The sequence below is a fragment of the Semicossyphus pulcher genome, unplaced genomic scaffold, assembly GCF_022749685.1.
Source record: "Semicossyphus pulcher isolate SPU_LCO1_2020_fin unplaced genomic scaffold, fSemPul1.0.p SCAF_17, whole genome shotgun sequence".
Lineage (NCBI taxonomy): Eukaryota > Metazoa > Chordata > Actinopteri > Labriformes > Labridae > Semicossyphus > Semicossyphus pulcher.
The window spans coordinates 21,248,422-21,266,871 of NW_027211681.1; the positions used below are offsets into that span (position 1 = coordinate 21,248,422).

At 39.6% G+C, this 18,450-nt stretch overlaps 1 protein-coding gene across 1 annotated transcript; it reads right to left on the reverse strand.

Moving 5' to 3' along the window:
- Window positions 1–873: 873 nt before the first annotated feature.
- Window positions 874–7,384, reverse strand: LOC138595027 (perforin-1-like). The gene is made up of 9 exons (XM_069666345.1): window positions 7,118–7,384; window positions 6,931–7,010; window positions 4,987–5,032; window positions 3,420–3,553; window positions 3,082–3,223; window positions 2,898–2,978; window positions 1,669–2,162; window positions 1,471–1,564; window positions 874–1,086 (listed from the first exon to the last, which is right to left on the reverse strand). The coding sequence occupies exons 1-9, from the start codon at window positions 7,382–7,384 to the stop codon at window positions 874–876; spliced, it is 1,551 nt and encodes a 516-aa protein (XP_069522446.1).
- Between the last annotated feature and the right edge of the window lie 11,066 nt (window positions 7,385–18,450).

Here is an 18,450-nt window from a genome sequence, read left to right on the forward strand (position 1 = left end):
GGTTGTTGCTATTATGCGTATTTTCCTCTTTCAGACCCATGCATGCACACAGTCCATAAAAATATGCTCATAACAAGGACACATAACAATTAGCATTAATTAGGAGGTTGTTTGTTGATGCAAGTCCAGTATTAACCTCTGTTTTCGTTTACATCAGCTTTTAATTAAAAATGGGTCCTTAGCTTATAAGACATTCCTATTTCTTCCCTAATGTAATTAAGTAGCTAGAATAGTGATATGTTGATGTTTGCATCTGAGTGGTCTGATTTAAAACTGTCATGTTTTTAATTGAAAAGGTGCTGTTGTATTTTAACTGATGCCATTTTTTGGGTGCAACAATCATTAATCATTAATCAATAAGCACAATCCAAAAAACTTTGTATAGTGACTTATTGTTAGAGTTTTACCAATGATGATAATTGGAGCAATAATGAAACACACATTTTCTCCCTTTAAGACGTCTTTATTTACAGCAAAGAAAGACAACAGAAAATGTATCCCTGATCATACACAGCAGTTTTGAGCTCCTTGATACAAATGTACCCTCCTCCAAAATGTAATTACAGGATAAAAAAACAGAACTGCTAAGTGACTGAGAATTGACTTCTGACATTTAACTACAACTGAATTAAATTTGAGAACACACAATGCTGAATATAATCAAGTCAAACACCAAAGTAAATATTTATTTATACTGATTTATATAGTCACAAAATATGTTATTGAGTGTTTAAAGTGTGACAGTTATTATACCTTTAACCTGTGTGTGAGGATACTGTGTGACTGTGTGGTTTATCACATTTAAAGAAAAAAACAACTGATTTTAGGAAAGTCATCAGTATTTGCACAGAGCGTGCCACCCAGAAACATTTCTCATTTTGGAGAAGGCTTGTACTGGTTGCACCTGCTTCCAGTGAGGTGATTGTCACAGGTCAGAGTGTACCGGATCACCACACCACCTCTCTTTGCTGGGCAGGTGTATGTGTGCGTCCCCTGGCTCAGGTACTTCACACATGATCCAAGACGGTCATCTCTCCCCCAGTCTGCATCCCAGACTTCGACCCTCAGACCCAAGTGTGTGTCCACCTTTATAAATAGAAGAGGAAACATTATCACTACATAAATGGCACCACAGGGAAATACATTCTATAAAAGACTTATTGATTGACAAGATTTTCCTTACATTTCATTAGCTACAGGAAAAATTCAATATACATAGCAGAGACTTTTTAAAATATTGTAATTTCGTAGCTTTGTAATGAGAACATTTCTGTCTTTTCCCGATCAGCCCCCTGAATCCACCATAATCATGTTGCTCTTGTCTGATCTACTAAAAAAATCTACATCCAAAATTCATGACACATGACACACTGTATTAATATAAATGTTTTTAGGATATTTAGGCTTCACTTTTATATATAAATAATTTTATATAATTTAATATTTTATATATATGTATATATTACTGACATTGCCCAGATTATAACGAGCGTTCCAGCGAGGGTAGTTTGACCTGATCGTCCTAGTCTTGTGGTAGCTCGAGCCGTACCACATCTTGGCATATCTGTGAATCGGAAAAGCATTGGAAGAAATTAATAAAACATTTTTTGTATGTTGCATCATGTTTACTGTGCCTCCCCGCTCAAAGTTGACTTGTTCTCTACACACCCCTCAGTTTTGCCCCATCGGTCTCCTTTCAGATCCCAGGCACTGACGATGGTCACCACCAGTGTTCCCCTCCAGGCCTTTTTCGGACAGCAGTTGTAATCCAGGTTAGGATTGTAGCCACAGTTGGGTGTTCTGGATGAGGTCCTGATGGCATTCTGTCTTAAGTACTCTTCTGTTGCAGCCTTTAGTCCTCTCCTTTTTGCCGTGTGTGTCACCAGCTCATACATTGGTCTAAGGGAATACTGGACCACATCTGGGTGGTCCTTGAGAGTTTTCAGCCAATTTCGGTAGCCCAGGGAGTTGTTGTAGGTCAGTGAAAACTCTCCTGTCCAACCTTTGCCTCCGACCACCTCGGTATAATGTTGGTGGAGACCGTGGCTGTAAGATGTAGATACGTCCTGGTTCTGTAGGACTTTGTTGCAGGTGCTTCGCTTAGCGGACGCTTTGACATTCCCCAGGCCTACATTGATTCCCTGTGATAAGCAGCTGTGTGCCTAGATGACAGGAGGGGATGTTAGATTTGATTTTTGGTACACAGGATGTATGTGCATTTGAAGCACTGACTGTATATAAAGATGGAGGATGCTTCACCACCTACTCCGGTTGTACAAATGTGAAGCCAAATACCCCCTGAGGCGTGCGCTGACATCTTGCGCTGGTAATATCATTTGGAGCCAGAGTCTTTAGAGATCGGCGGGTGGAGCTGTGGTAGTGACTTCCCACCACTTCATCTAACAAAATACATATTTTACTTGCTAAAAAAACTGAAAAATCCCTCATGTCTGAACAGTCTACAGCAGAACAGCTTCTTGTGTGCTCTTGCTGTTTCTCCTCTACTTTGCTAATCGGGTGCACAGCGCTGCAGGAGCCACATTTGTCAGCGAAGCTGTCAATCATAGCATTATACCACTTTCTATAGCATCAAATAACTACTAACAATTAAACTCATCAGAAAAAAACACTTGGACATGAATCAGCTTGACATCAAATTAACTGTAATGACAGAAACCATGTTTGAGAAAAATGTATTTGACGTGTATTTTGATTTTATAGTTTGACTCATGTCCTATCTGTTAACATGGAGGAGGCGGGCTTTATGAGCTATACTGCAGCCAGTCAGTAGAGGGCGATCAAAATGTTTTCGTCACTTTTGTGAAGGTGTCATGTCGTCCATCTTTTTAAACAGTCTTTGGTTTAAATCCTTAATTGAATATGTGTACTTCACTTACCTGGTACTTGGATAGGCCATTCAAACTAGACAAACAGGTACGTGTAGATGTCACCCGCCTGAATCGCCCACCAAGATAAACCTGAAATTACAAACAATTAAACACTAAGTAAAAATATATGTTGTCGCAAATTATATTGTATTTTGAGATTGAAAGTGAAATGTGTGTGCTTGTGTGTTTTAACCTGGCGGATATAATGGGTGCCGTAGGTCTCTATAATCCGTCTGTACTGGGCCTTGGTGAAGAAGTAGAAGTAGTAGCTGGGCAGTCTCTCAATATCCTTGCTGAACTCAGAGCTGAGGGGCGGTCTGCTGGAGACACGGTATCTAAACACAGAAATGCAATTCAGTACAATCTAAGATGAAAATCTTTTTTTGGTGAGAGAACATGACTTAAAAAAAGTAACATACCGGTAGATAGCAAAAAAAGCTAAACATTTAGACACTGGACAGATGCAAACAATAACCTGTGACAGTAATGTAGGGATCATGTAAGGCGAGTCTAGGAGTCTTTACACCCTACCTGTAATGGCTACAGGTGACACGGTGAGCGCTGAAGGTGTAGCGGTCCTCTCTGCTCCTGGCTGTAGCAAATTGATAGGCTGTGGAGCGTGCTCCCCCCACCTCAAGGCTGAGAAAGCTCTTGTCTAGTCCAGACTGAATGATAGAATTATAGAGCTGCTTAATTTTCTATTGTTATTAATACAATGCAATAACTTAAGGGACTGAGAAACATGTTATACTTTTAAACTTACAAGTAGCAGTATGTTGCCAGGCAGATAGTACTGGTTTTATCTAAAGAAACTCGACTGAGAGGATTTGCTGCTACCCGGCTTGACCCTTCTGACCATCACTGCCATACAGCAGAGCTTTTGAGAAGTAATTGCTCTAGGCCAGTGGTTCTCAAAGTGGGGTCCTAGGACCCCTGGGGTCCGTGAACCATAGCCTGGGGATCCATGAAATAATTATAATAAATTTATAATAAATAAGAAAATTGCGCTGTTGTCATTAAAAACTGCACGTCTACAGATGAGGACCTTTCGAGCCAATGAAACAAGCATATCGTGTCCATTGCTCCCACCCACATTAGCTTTGGACCGATGGAAACTGATATAATGGTGACACAACAAGTCAATCTGTCATGAATCACTCAGGTCGCGACGAACCGTTCCTACGTCTGTCTCGCTTCTGTTAATTTTCTGAAAGCTTTTAAGATCAATTGCTCGAAAAGTATAAATGCTGTCCACAAGCAATTTGAATAAAATGACCCTCTGTTCTACAGTATACAAGTGGTATTAACATGATTCAAATTGAAATGTTTTTCTGTTGATCACTGTGAAACAGGTCTGAAGTATTTAGCATATCATTTGGTTTAGATTTGGCTTAAGTCTGGCACAGCTGGCATTCAGTTGGCACTGGCATAAGGCATGTTAACCAAACATGGCCCAGATGTGGCAGAGGTTAAACTTAAGTTTTACAATACAAATATTTCCAATGGCATCTAAGAGTGCAAATGGTAGTAAGCATATGCTTTATCTGTGTTATAATAATGAGGGGGTCCTTGGAAAATGTTCTCCCCTGTAAGGGCTCCCTGGCCCCAAAAAGTTTGAGAAGCCCTGCTCTAGACCAGCCATTTAACTAATGCCACAGTACATTTTGAAATCCTAAAATATTCTTGGGCCCAGCCTAACCTGTAACTAGTCCAACTTTGATCAACTAATGAGACTAAAATTAAATATTCCTGAATATATTTGGTTTTTTTTAAACACAGACATTTCTGTGTGAAAGTTGTCCAGTGGCAATACAGTGCAAATAAAAAATCCATCCACATACACTTAACAATTTGTAAAGCAACAAAATAAATGCTAATACTAAACTGTTAAATTAAAGAATTTGCTTTAGTCAGTGACAGTCACTGTTGAGATTTGCTGGTCAGTCCACCACTGTGGTTGAAATATCTCAACAACAGGAAGGTAAATCAAAATTTCAAACATAAGTCTCCAGTCAGGCAAAAAAAAATACAGTAGTTTACAAAAATGTTAATGATATTCCCATTTCTTTTAACAATATAGTTGTGAAAGGTTCCCTACCTTCCAGTTGGAAGTGTCCTGGTTGGTGTATGATTTGACCAGTGAACTGTGGACACAAGTCACATAAAATACTCAGCATAAAAGTTGTTAAAATTACTGAAAACTTTTGCATTTGTAAATGTTTTGTCCTAACAGAAAAAGTAGTGTATAAGATACGTTAGTATGAAAAACACCAGCTATGCAAGTCCGTGAAACAAATACTGTGCCAATCATAAATGCTTATGAACAAAAGGAATTTTTGAAACTCTTTTCCAAAGAATCAAATGATATCCCAATAAAACATAAAGAGCCTAGAATACAAACATGTAATGGATGGCTCACTGTGGAGCCATAAAATACAGTTACCTTTATACAAACACATAATTCATCATTTGTCCGAACACTGTAAAACACATTAGAATTTGACAGTGCTGGAAGAGTACTTGGATCTGTTACTTAAGTAATTATAATTAAACCACAGTCTGGAAATACTCTGTTACAGGTAAAAGCCATTCAAATTTTACTTGTAAGTATAAATTATTAGCATCAAAATACACTTAATGTCCCAAAAGTAAGTCCAATATGGTCAACTTCAGATTAAATTATTCTTCTATAATATTGATGGAACACCACTTTAACTTCTGAATATAGTGTTGAGTAGTTAATACATAGTGAAAATGTATTTCTTATTTTGTATCCGTATCTGAATCTGCAAAGTGGCTAGTAACAACTGATGTAAAATAAATGCGTCGCACAATATTTGCCTCCAAAATGTAAATGAGTACAAGTATTAAAGAAGTGCAGTATTCCAGCCATGAAAAATAGTACAATAAGTACATTAACTTATTGTGCTATTTTCTAGGGCTGCACGATCATGGCCATATTGATAATCACAATGATTTTGATTATTAATCACTATTATTCATTAATCTTAGGGACAACATTTTTTTCATACACTTTCATATTTAAACAAAGAAACCTTTCAGTTCCATTTTGTGCTGCATTCTGGCTCATGTACAAATTTGGCATCAAACTAAAGCTGTGTTCCAAATGCCATGCTATAATAGCAGTACGAACTGATTTAGCCAAAAAGTAGTAGGTAGTATGCAAACAAAAGCAAAATGTGCAGTACGCCAAAAAGACCCGGATGTCGTACTGATTCGGAAAAATCTCCAGTATGCATCGGACCAGTCTACCTCGCCTACTGTATCCCACAATGCAAAGTGCTGGAACGTCACAATCGCAGTTGAAATGGCAGATGGCAGCAGAAGGGGGCGCCATAGCTAAAGAAGCAGCCTTTTGCAGCAAAATTAATTTGAACAGCTCTGACTACATTCTACCGCTGAACCCAGTTTGCAGTATGTAGTATATTTCGAACACAGCATAAGACTTAACTAGGTTCTGAGTTTGGTGCATCTTCTAGATGTAAGTAATTGGTAATTTTTGTCAGTCTTGGGTGGATAGGGTGTCGCACTGTGGATGTCTGACTTGACGCTGGATGGGAAGTAGCAACGACAACAACTGATACATTCAGCTGAAAGTCGCCAGTTACCATGGTCACCCTTTGAACCAGTCGTCGGTCTCTGTTTACTTTTCCACTTTAAGTTGCTGACATGACATGCCAGCTCCCTCAAAAGTGAAGCCAAAACCTCTCGATCACCCCCTGGGGGAGTGGCTGTTAGTTTAGGAGCCGCTTCATTTGAGATGCAGCGAGTTTTCTATGGGCAGACCATGCATTTAAACGTCAATATCGTCGTCAATCAATTGACCAACCATTTGAATTGTAATGCTAAACATCATCTAGGCACACTAATGTTACGATAAAATCAGATTTAAGAGTTGGCTGTGTTCTCTTACTTTTAGCTAAAGTAAAGATGGGCGGGTGTCAGAAGGTTTTGCCAGATCTACAGTATATTGAGACATTGGAAAACACAACACTGTGAGTAAGTATTCATCATGGATTACCTGGCGGAGGTGTGTAAATTGCTGTTGAGATTAGAATAGCAGCCGCTGATTGTGCGCCAGTCCACTGCAGAGACCGGCAGCTGAAAATAAAGGTATATACAACACAATTAGCATGTTAGCATTATGTGTTTGTCAGAGTGTTAAGTTTCTCCAGTTACTGTAACTTTGTTTAGTTTGTTTAAATTACTTTCTGCAGTTGGTTGCCTTGCAGAGGGTTGGTGCAGAGAGTACATTTGCCATTTGGAGTGAGGTAGGTCCGTACGTCCACCAAGTAGGCTCCTTTACGCTGCAGTTTGACCACGTCGAAGCCCTCCCCCACCAGGTTGTGGCCTGGTACAAATGGAGCTGCTGCACACTGGCTGCTGGTCCCAGTCCAACAGGAGAGGACAGGGGAGTACGACAGGAAGAGGAGGAGACTCAGGTGGAGAAGGAGCGGGGTTGAAAAGGAGAACATGGCTGGAGCTAAAGACAATGAAATATTTGAGAGAGTGAAAAAAGAAAGTAAAAATAATCAGTGATTATAACTCCAACTGTGATCAGAACTGAAATGTTGTAAAGCATACACTGCTTTATTGTGTTTTTTTTTTTATCTAAATGGGACCATCATTTACAAAATAAAAATCATGCTGTATCGAGAAAGACTTGAAACTAGCAACTGAGACCATCAACTCATTAGAAAATGTTTACTTAGGTAATAAATCAACTGAGAAGTAGGGTATATCTGATATAATACAGCTGACTTCTTTTTGCAACCTGTGGAGTCGCCCCCTTCTGGCCATTGGTAAGAATGCATGTTTAAGGCAATTTCACTTTGGATTCACATTTGAAAGCTACATCTGATCTCTAAGTACAGTCTGTGGCCTGTTCCCACTTCAACATCATTGTTAGATATTCTTTCCTTTGCTACGGTAAAATGATGTAGTGCACATATTTAGTAGATTTGACCTAGCTTTGCATGTCAATAGTTACAAGTTATTTCATTTCGTTGTTTCAGTACATTTGTTATTTCCTCTTCTTGATACTCTGGAAAAAATCTGTCCCTGTAATCATTTGCATTTTTTTTTTTACCATATATTTACAAAACGTTTTCACATTTTCAGCAGCCCTGTTTCATGTTCATGATTTAGTAAGCAGATGTCAAACTGCCTGTGCAGTGTTCTATTCAGGCTTAAATATGAAATCTTGAACTGCAACGTCAATGCATCTGAAGTTATGTCAATAAAAGATGTGCACATTTAGGTGTGCCCAGAACTCATGGGACTCCAAATACAAACCAAAACATACCCCAAAATTTCAATATTTAAAAAAGTCAGTTCACACATTTTTTTTAACTTATTCAACAACAAAATAAATCAATAAATAAAATGTGACAAAAAATACAATAATATCAAAATCATGCAAAATTAACTTCCAACTAAATCTCTTCCTTTAATTATGGCAAGACCTGTTCAAGCATTATTTCATAAAAAACATGATTACCTGTAGTTCAGGCCTCAGCAGGGTTTGCTCTGTGGTGTGAATCTTTCAGCCGAGATGGAGATGAAGGAGGTGTATCAACCGAGGATGTGACACTTTCAAGTCTGCAGGTAACAGCACTTAAATAGCCATCTGAGAAATTCCTTCAATCAGCTACTATTGTTCTCATGTTGGAGGCAATCCTTCAGAAAATATGTGTACCATAATTGCCAAACAATTTAACCGGACAGACAACAAGTTACAGGTTAAGGAAATAGGGCTGCATACCTTCCTGTAAATCATGAGGATCTCAAGTGGCAACATTTTTAATTTCTGCAAGGAGCTTTAAATTGTAATATTTAACCTCCAACCTCGATCGATTTAAGGGAAAATAAAAATGCACACACACAAACGTGCTACCTTCAGGGTCACATCAGATGGCATTCAACCACATGTGCACTCCAGGTGTTGCTGTTTGTCACTAGAAAGACAGAACGGCAAGTCTGTATTTATTTTGGAGGAGCGTTTGAATTAAGCACAAGTTAAGACAAAAGTGGCCCAGAGTCAGAACACTTATTTGAAGTTGAGATATGCAATTGTGCAAAAAAAAAAAAAAATCGGAACTTGACAAAAAACAATAATAATTTTCTGTCTTCAATTTATCAGGTTTATTATTATGTTACATTACACAGCAGTGTTAAATACTTTAAACACAGCTGTGTTAAATGTGTTAAATACTAATGCTAATCTCAAAGATCTCAATTTTGCTCTCTTGCAGAGACCGGAAAAGCTTCACCAACTGGGCGCCGCTTGTGATTTTTTCCATGAGAATCGCCACAGACACCCAGTCTGTAATACTGCAGACTGGGTGCTATGAAGAACAGACTGTTGCTAGGGATTCAGATAATCACACAATCTGAAGGACTAACTGTAATCACATCAATCTGCTGAAAGAAGTCTGGTAAATTTGACGTCAGTCTCTTAAGAGAAGGGCAAAAAGAAAAGAGATGCAAACAGCAGAGAGAAAGCAATAAAGGTTAAGTGATACAAAAACTGAAGGCTACAACAGAGAGATCTACAAAACTAAAGACTGAAGTAAACATTAAACGGAAGACAGTACAGGATACGTCAGTGTTTAAAGACGGTGAATGGAAAAGAAATTGTCAACAGACTCTGAAATTGACGAGACAGAAAACCTCAATCAGGTGCTGCGCTGGTTCCTGCGGCCCCGTTCACCGTGTCTGACTTCACCATCAGCGGAAATGTTTCCATTTAATGTGAGTAAAAACAGCTAGCTTAGCTCATTTTCAGAAGGCTACAGAGTTAACCGTTGAGAGGGATGCAGCTCTCCCTGTGAGTGTAACAGACTATTTTTAAACAGAAAACAAAAATATAATAATTTTTAAATTGATAAAATAATTTCCAAATCAGAATTTTGTGTAAAATTATTAATTTTGTAAGTAGGTAGCCGTCTAGTAATCCCTTCAGGGTGATACAAGACTCGGGGAGTCCTGCTCACCCTGTTGGGGGTTCCATTCCGTGCTAACAACCTGCTCACTGTACATTATCCCTTACATATATGTACATCATCTCAGGTCATATATAATATATTTAAGAACTCTGCTTATCATTGGATATTTCCAACAATGAGCTACTTGAGGTTTTCATTTTATATTTTAAAAGAAACAAACTTAAAACTGGGTAACAGTGACATACTGAAATATGAAGTACTCAATTAAAATATGACTCTTTAGATAACTTTTTCGTGCATCGTTCTTTGGTTCGGTTTGATTAACGTGACCTCTCATCTGCCTTTTAATAACCGTGACTAATAGTCACTTTGTGGTTGGGAATTATATGATTACAGCAGCTGATGGGACTAGATCTAGCTTTCTGCCTTGCTGGAGCAATTTTTAGCCACCCAATCATAGCTCAAATTATGCACAAATACAAAGCAGCTTTATTTCTGTCACAGGCGTGTTTTGACAGGTGGCCCAGTTACGACTTACAGGAACTCCCTCCCTAATCACAGTTAATTAAGACAATCAGTTTTTTCACTTTCGACACGCATGCAGGTTTTATTGCTTTTTGACATAGGCATAAAAATTCATACGAAATCTTTGTAAAATAAAAGTTGGGAAATGTTATTTTTGCCTTAGCTAACATTAGCTTACTTATGCTAGTTTGGTTAAAGCGCACCCTTGTTGGCTAAAAAAGTAGCTAGCTCTGCCTTTTGTGGAATTTCCTTGCCGGCTAGGTTGATGGGGTTAGATGCAGTATTGGTTAGGAGCACAGAATTGCCAGGACCATTTGAGGAGATCCACAGAATTATAACTATGTAGTTTGGAGCTTAATGTAAACCCCCGAAAACTGTCTTGAAGGGCGTCTCGTGCCTGACGCCAGGGACACACAGGAGGTGGACATGCCGTGAAGCGCCTCAAAGCACTGCCTGCTCCCTTTTGCTGCTAATGTTAACCAATTGGTCTATTCCAAGGATGATTGACAGCTCTGTTGACAAATACGGCTCCTGCAGCCGATCTGTTCCGGATTATCTGTTCAGGATCGGCGAGAGGAGACGTCCCTAGAACAATCACTACAGTCATTGAAGTTTCCAATATCGGTGAACGTTAACCTCAGCCCAACACAAGAAGCTGTTCTGCTGTTAAACACACTGCGGGATCTTTGCTGTTTTTTCAGTAATTTCAGAGTTTTGGTTAGTGTAAGTGGCTAACGGTGGCTCCACCCACCGATCTCTACTGCGCAAGCTCTGGCTCCAAATGATGTCACCATCACAAGATGGCAGAACCAGCCTTTGGGGCTATTTATGAAATATGAAGTACTCAATTAAAATATGACTCTTTAGATAACTTTTTCGTGCATTGTTCTTTGGTTCGGTTTGATTAACGTGACCTCTCATCTGCCTTTTAATAACCGCAACTAATAGTCTCTTTGTGGTTGGGAATTATATGATTACAGCAGCTGATGGGACTAGATCTAGCTTTCTGCCTTACTGGAGCAATTTTTAGCCACCCAATCATAGCTCAAACTATGCACAAATACAAAGCAGCTTTATTTCTGTCACAGGTGTGTTTTGACAGGTGGCCCAGTTACGACTTACAGGAACTCCCTCCCTAATCACAGTTAATTAAGACAATCAGTTTTTTCACTTTCGACACGCATGCAGGTTTTATTGCTTTTTGACATGGGCATAAAAATTCATACGAAATCTTTATAAAATAAAAGTTGGGAAATGTTATTTTTGCCTTAGCTAACATTAGCTTACTTATGCTAGTTTGGTTAAAGCGCACCCTTGTTGGCTAAAAAAGTAGCTAGCTCTGCCTTTTGTGGAATTTCCTTGCCGGCTAGGTTGATGGGGTTAGATGCAGTATTGGTTAGGAGCACAGAATTGCCAGGACCATTTGAGGCGATCCACAGAATTATAACTATGTAGTTTGGAGCTTAATGTAAACCCCCGAAAACTGTCTTGAAGGGCGTCTCGTGCCTGACGCCAGGGACACACAGGAGGTGGACATGCCGTGAAGCGCCTCAAAGCACTGCCTGCTCCCTTTTGCTGCTAATGTTAACCAATTGGTCTATTCCAAGGATGATTGACAGCTCTGTTGACAAATACGGCTCCTGCAGCCGATCTGTTCCGGATTATCTGTTCAGGATCGGCGAGAGGAGACGTCCCTAGAACAATCACTACAGTCATTGAAGTTTCCAATATCGGTGAACGTTAACCTCAGCCCAACACAAGAAGCTGTTCTGCTGTTAAACACACTGCGGGATCTTTGCTGTTTTTTCAGTAATTTCAGAGTTTTGGTTAGTGTAAGTGGCTAACGGTGGCTCCACCCACCGATCTCTACTGCGCAAGCTCTGGCTCCAAATGATGTCACCATCACAAGATGGCAGCACCAGCCTTTGGGGCTATTTATGAAATATGAAGTACTCAATTAAAATATGACTCTTTAGATAACTTTTTCGTGCATTGTTCTTTGGTTCGGTTTGATTAACGTGACCTCTCATCTGCCTTTTAATAACTGCAACTAATAGTCTCTTTGTGGTTGGGAATTATATGATTACAGCAGCTGATGGGACTAGATCTAGCTTTCTGCCTTGCTGGAGCAATTTTTAGCCACCCAATCATAGCTCAAACTATGCACAAATACAAAGCAGCTTTATTTCTGTCACAGGCGTGCTTTGACAGGTGGCCCAGTTACGACTTATAGGAACTCCCTCCCTAATCACAGTTAATTAAGACAATCAGTTTTCTCACTTTCACTTTTGATACGCGTGCAGGTTTTATTGCTTTTTGACATAGGCATAAAAATTCATACGAAATCTTTGTAAAATAAAAGTTGGGAAATGTTATTCTTGCCCACCTTAAAAACTATAACAAATCTAATGTATTTTTAGGCTTCCTTGATTATGAGGGTTACAGAAAATATTATGTATTTAAAAAAACAAACCTACAGTCTTGAGTTTCAAAATAAGGAGGCAATCAGTCAAATATTACATAGAGCTATTACAGACTTCATCAAGTCAAGGCAAGTTTATTTATATAGCACATTTCAGCAACAAGACAATTCAAAGTGCTTTACATAGAACAACAAAGGCAAAGAAAACAGGACATTAAAAAGCAAAGTGAAGAAAAACAGCTAAAATAGAAGCTAAAACATAAAAATAAAAAATAAGGGTAAAAGCTACAGTGCAGATATAAATAATTTAGAATAGTTATTAAAATAAAAGTATTAAAATAGTTTAATAAAAGGCAGCTGTGAACAAGTGAGTCTTCAGGCTTGATTTAAAAGAAGAAAGTGTTTCAGCAGACCTGCATGATTCTGGGAGTTTGTTCCAGATATACGGAGCATAAAAACTGAATGCTGCTTCTCCATGTTTGGTTCTGACTCTGGGGACAAAAAGCAGACCTGTCCCTGACGACCTGAGGGGTCTGGATGGTTCGTACTGTGTCAGTAGATCACAAATGTATTTTTGCCCCTGACTGTTCAGCACTTTGTAAACCATCAGTAGTACTTTGAAGTCTATTCTCTGACATACAGGGAGCCAGTGTAAAGACCTCAGAGCTGGAGTGATGTGATCTACTTTCTTGGTCTTAGTGAGGACTCTAGCAGCAGCGTTCTGAATCAGCTGCAGTTGTCTGATTGATTTCTTAGGGAGACCTGCAAAGACACTGTTACTGTAATCAAGTCGACTGAAGATAAATGCATGGACCAGTTTTTCTAGATCCTGCTGAGACATAAGTCCTTTAATCCTGGATATATTCTTGAGGTGATATCATCAAGACATGTTCTATAAAAATGCCAGGGATCTTGAGCATCATCAGACCTGTAATAGCCTTGAAGGGTTAGAGCAGCATGTTCCATAGATAACAAGTCCATAAAGATGCTGCGCCAGTTCTCCAGACTGAAACAGTTTGGTTTGCGTTCTTTCCAGTTCATTACAATGATCCGTTTGGCGGCTAAACAGGCCAATGCTATAATACTCTGCACAGTCTTTATATGGGCAGTGGCCATTCTTACACCTAAAATGCAAGTTATTGGACAGGGTTTGAAATCAATTTTAAGAGAACATGACAGGTCTTGAGTTGCATGAGTGTACCCTCTACTTCACAACCATGCCAGCACAGTTCGGATAATGTGCAATCAATTTTATTCAATATACAGGGCGTAATATAGGCCCTGTGTAGAATCTTTAATTGTATAATCTTGTATCTTAAACGTGCCCATGTCACGTTCCCATTGACTTTTGGTTTGAGTATTGCTGTCAGGTGTGGTTGAACATAGAAGCCTGTACATTGCTGAGACGGTGCCTTTCCTGACAGCAATTCCCTTTAGTTTCTCATCCAGGACGCTATTCTTACCAATATCTATGCCTCTAGAAATTAATGACTTCATAACAGATTTTAAATGTTAATAAACAGTGAAGCAATTACATGACTTGTGTTAAAAATATACTGAGTGATGCATGATGTCCACTTCATTGGACACATGGTTAATCGTAATTTTCTACATATTGGAAATAAAATTTAATATTCCAAACGGATAATATCCTTCCTTAGATGTTACTGTATATCGTCGTATTTTTTTTACCTATGGGGTTCTTCTAGCATAGAAGGATTGACAGGATATGCCAGCAGTGGTCGGCAGGGGTGGCTGTTTGCCGGCCATCTTGGATTTAGAGGAAATTTACCTGCAGTTAAATCGACTGTCCACTGAATAGACCTCAATGGGGTAGAGCAGCAGAGAGCACTCTAGAGGCTGGTGTGCAGTTCCACCATAGAAACCATTGCATTTAAAGAGAAAATGACTTTAAGGTAGCTGTCCACTGCAGTGACCGCTATGCACCAGAGTGTTATTGAGAAAGAGAGCGGAACATTTTTAAATTAAATAAAAAATAGGGGGGTAATAAGATGAGGGCTTACAGTTCAGCGCTGGAGCAGGCGGTTTCTGCCTCTTGTTATCTCATTCATATTATCCAAATACCTTTGTTAGCCTTTTCTTCAGATCTTCTCCAGCCTCCGATGGGTTGTTGCATCGATAGTGACAATAAGCCGGGCAGGGTACAGTAGGCCAAAGCGTAGATTGGTTTCTCTCCGGAGTTTCCCTCTGATGTCATCATACTCTGCGCGCTTTTGTTTAATCTCCACTGGTAAATCCTGGAATACTCGGAAAGTTTTTCCTGAGAAGGCTGATTTTTCTTCGCCACCGACTCAAGGATCTCTTGCCTGTCACTCCATCAAAGCAGGCGCACAAGATACGGACGCAGTGGTTCTGTTGGTCCCCGGCGGGGGCGCAGACCGCGGTGCTGTCTTTCAATTTCTGGTATCGGCTCACTTTCTTTAAGATCCAAAATATATTTTAGTATTTCATCCATCATCTTACCTGGCTCAGGCTTGCGTGTCTCCTGGGGTCCGTTTCACGAAGCAGGTTCAACAAACTCTGAGTCTAACCCTGAACTCTGAGTCGATCTACTCTGAGATAGGAAACTCTGAGTTTTTGGTTTCAGAACAGCTGCTCAGAGTTAGTTCAATCAACTCTGAGTAGGTTCACCCAGAGTTAAGTGCGTGCACGCTGACTGTAAAAAGCCAGCATTAATGGAGCCCCGACACCACGATTCACCATGGCAACGGTACACAAAAAGAGGTCCTCCTACGTCACACCAGTGGAGCTCGAAATCCTCACGCGGACGTTCAGCGAATACGAGCATGTTTTTAGAAAAACAAAGTAACACGGCTGCAGCTGCAAAAGAGAGAGAAGCGGCGTGGGAAGAAACTGCTGCTCGAGTTAATGCGCTAGTTCAAACTGGTCTATTTATTTAATACTTAAACACGACCAGAAGCTAAAATGTATATTAATTTAGGAGCAATGCAGCGGGAGAAAAAAACATACATGGAAGCACTTCAATCATATTTTAAATATTAATCTAATGAAATATAATTCAGTGGCTGTTTTAATGTGCATTAGCTTTATCCCTAACATGATGCTGACTTCGCATACATTATAATTTATGTTGATTAAACTGAATGTGTTAGTTTAAATAAATAAAAAAAATCCAATAATTTAAGGTGTCTTATTTGAGTGCTCTCGGCAGTGGTGTTGGAAAATCTAAAAATGATGACTTTGACACAGATTTGTCTTTTGATTTTTTTTATCATAATTATAAAAGACTTTTGCAAAGGGATCAGAGCAGCACAGAGACGCAACGTTTCTTCTTTTAATTCGGTAACCACTTAAACACACGTGTGAGACGGGCTGAATGAATGAGGAAGTCGAATTGATAGAATATAACAGAATATAAGAGAATATAAAACCGAATCGGTTTTATATTCTAGAGGGAGGAGACAGAGCGAAACTCTGAGTTTCCTGAAGAAAACCTGCTCGCGACCAGGTTAGGTCCATAGAGTCTGTTACTACGGTAACTGACCGAGAGCTTAAGTTACCTCCCTTTGTGAAACGGAAAACTCAGAGTTTCCCTCATTTCAGGGTTAACAGACTCAGAGTTTTCAATAAACCTGCTTTGTGAAACGGACCCCTGACCTTCTTCCAAGCCGACAAAGACCAGGTTACTTCTCCTGCTGTGTGCCTCTAGATTGGTGAACTGTGTTTGTAGCGTGTTCACTTTTTTGGATAGGACTTTTTTCGGCATTTGAGATTCTGTTCACAATAGCCTGAGTTCTTTTTTCAGGTCGTTCATTGAGCTGCCAAGTTCGTTCAAACGACTCCTTGAGGTTACTTACTTCAGTTAGAAGTACCTGAGCGCAGGCTTGTGTTTGCTCGTCTGACAGGATTTGTTTGATTGCTGCACGCCGCTCACTTTCCTTTGTTTTGGCCCAGGTATCACGGGAAGAGTCAGAAAGAGACATGCAGAAGGCAGCAATGTTTTAAATAAACAAATCCAGTTCTTTAGTTCAAGTGAATTGTCTTTGTGAGGTAGAATATCAGGTTTTAAGGACAGAGGTGTGCAAGAGCGTTCAGCACGCCATTCCTCTCAGTCACGTGACCTTTTGCGCTCTTTCTAAAGTTGGTGCTGAAGTGTAGAAAGTCCTTTATTTAGACCCGACCTGTGTGCAACAGAATATTTTTGGCTGACCACCAGGGTCAGCACTACACATGTGTCTGTATGTGAGTGAGTGAGTAGAGACAGAGAGAGTTGCAACATCGCAATGGCGGATCATGGAGCATATTGGACCTCCACTGACGCGACTCTCAGCCTACATGGCTCTGGATACTTTGTCCCGGGGAGTAAGCACTCAAGTTACGTTTTTTAACATGCTGTTATTTATTTATTTTTCCTAACATATATACATATGACCTGCGGGAGACTTATGACAACGTTTTTATTTCAAAGAATTTTAAGCAGGAACCACAATAAGGAGCCTGTGAGTGACTTTAATCTATCAAATAACTTGCTGGAAAAGTTACAAATAAGGTATAAAAAACAACAACAACAACGGCCCGGGAAACATTTCAAAATAAAAGCATTGTGTACACACGAGGGGAGTCAGAATTCCAGATCGGGCTTTTACTTTGAAAGAGCACAACGGAAGTGTTGACCTATTTTCCTGTTGACCTACTGTCATCTGTTTTCATGCATTTAAAATGAAAAAATGAACAAGTCTGTCGCCACACACGCAACAATAGCACACCTTGACCTGATGCGGTCAGCCACATACTAGGTTTTGACCTGGTATTGTTTAATGAAGGAGTGGCTTTGCTTGGGCTGAGCTCGACATTGTTTTTCTTCATCGCTTCTGTGCTATTAATTTTACAATCATGTTTTCAACTCAGGAACTTTCACATCTTGGCCTACTCTTGCTGCTGCTGGGAACCTAAACAAACTGGCCTTGTGCGCCTTGCTTAAGGGTGGGGTGCTTTAACAGCGTGCTGAATAATTAAACCCCATTTATGAGTTTAAATCCAGTGATACATGCCAGCTATGTGTCTGCCAACGCTTATTAAGTCTAACCTTCAAAGCTGCCTCAGGTATGACTTACGGGCATTTCACCTATTTCCTTTAACCTGAATTAAACAAGCACAACAATTGTCATTGCAGGTCGGGAAGTCGTTTATCGCTTATCACCCGACGCGTTCACCGGTGTCCCAAGAGGCTATATCGTCTCTGACTGTAGCCGAGGGGATCCGAGATTGCTCGTCAGCTGGCTTTCTGTGTGTGTTGAATTTTATATAAGTATACAATTCATCCAATTTATAGTAAGTTTCCACAATAGAAGGGAAAGCATGTTCAGGTCAGCACACTATTGTCAACTAACAATCTCAAAGGGCATTATGTCATATTTAATTATCTGAAATTTCAGTTTCCTTCTTACTAGAGTAAATTAATGAGTGCATGGGGAATAGAGAACGAGGGATTTTGAACACAATCTCATTTATTCAGATAGTTTCTTTCTTTTTGTCCAGCGTCCATATTTCAATCAGAAAGGTATGAGATGTGAACAATAGAACCAGCATGAACAATATGGTCTTCCTGACTGAACTTACAATGATACAATGTTACAATTTCATCGAGCAGACGCTTTTGTCCAAA

Bases quoted from the DNA above. Each gene is read 5' to 3' on its own strand.
- LOC138595027 (XM_069666345.1), bottom strand. From the start codon at position 7,384: ATGTTCTCCTTTTCAACCCCGCTCCTTCTCCACCTGAGTCTCCTCCTC. The intron at 2,979-3,081 runs GTTAAAACACAC...TTGTAATTTCAG, and splicing joins GCACCCATTATATCCGCCAG to GTTTATCTTGGTGGGCGATT. The intron at 2,163-2,897 runs GTAAGTGAAGTA...CCTGTCATCTAG, and splicing joins ATGGCCTATCCAAGTACCAG to GCACACAGCTGCTTATCACA.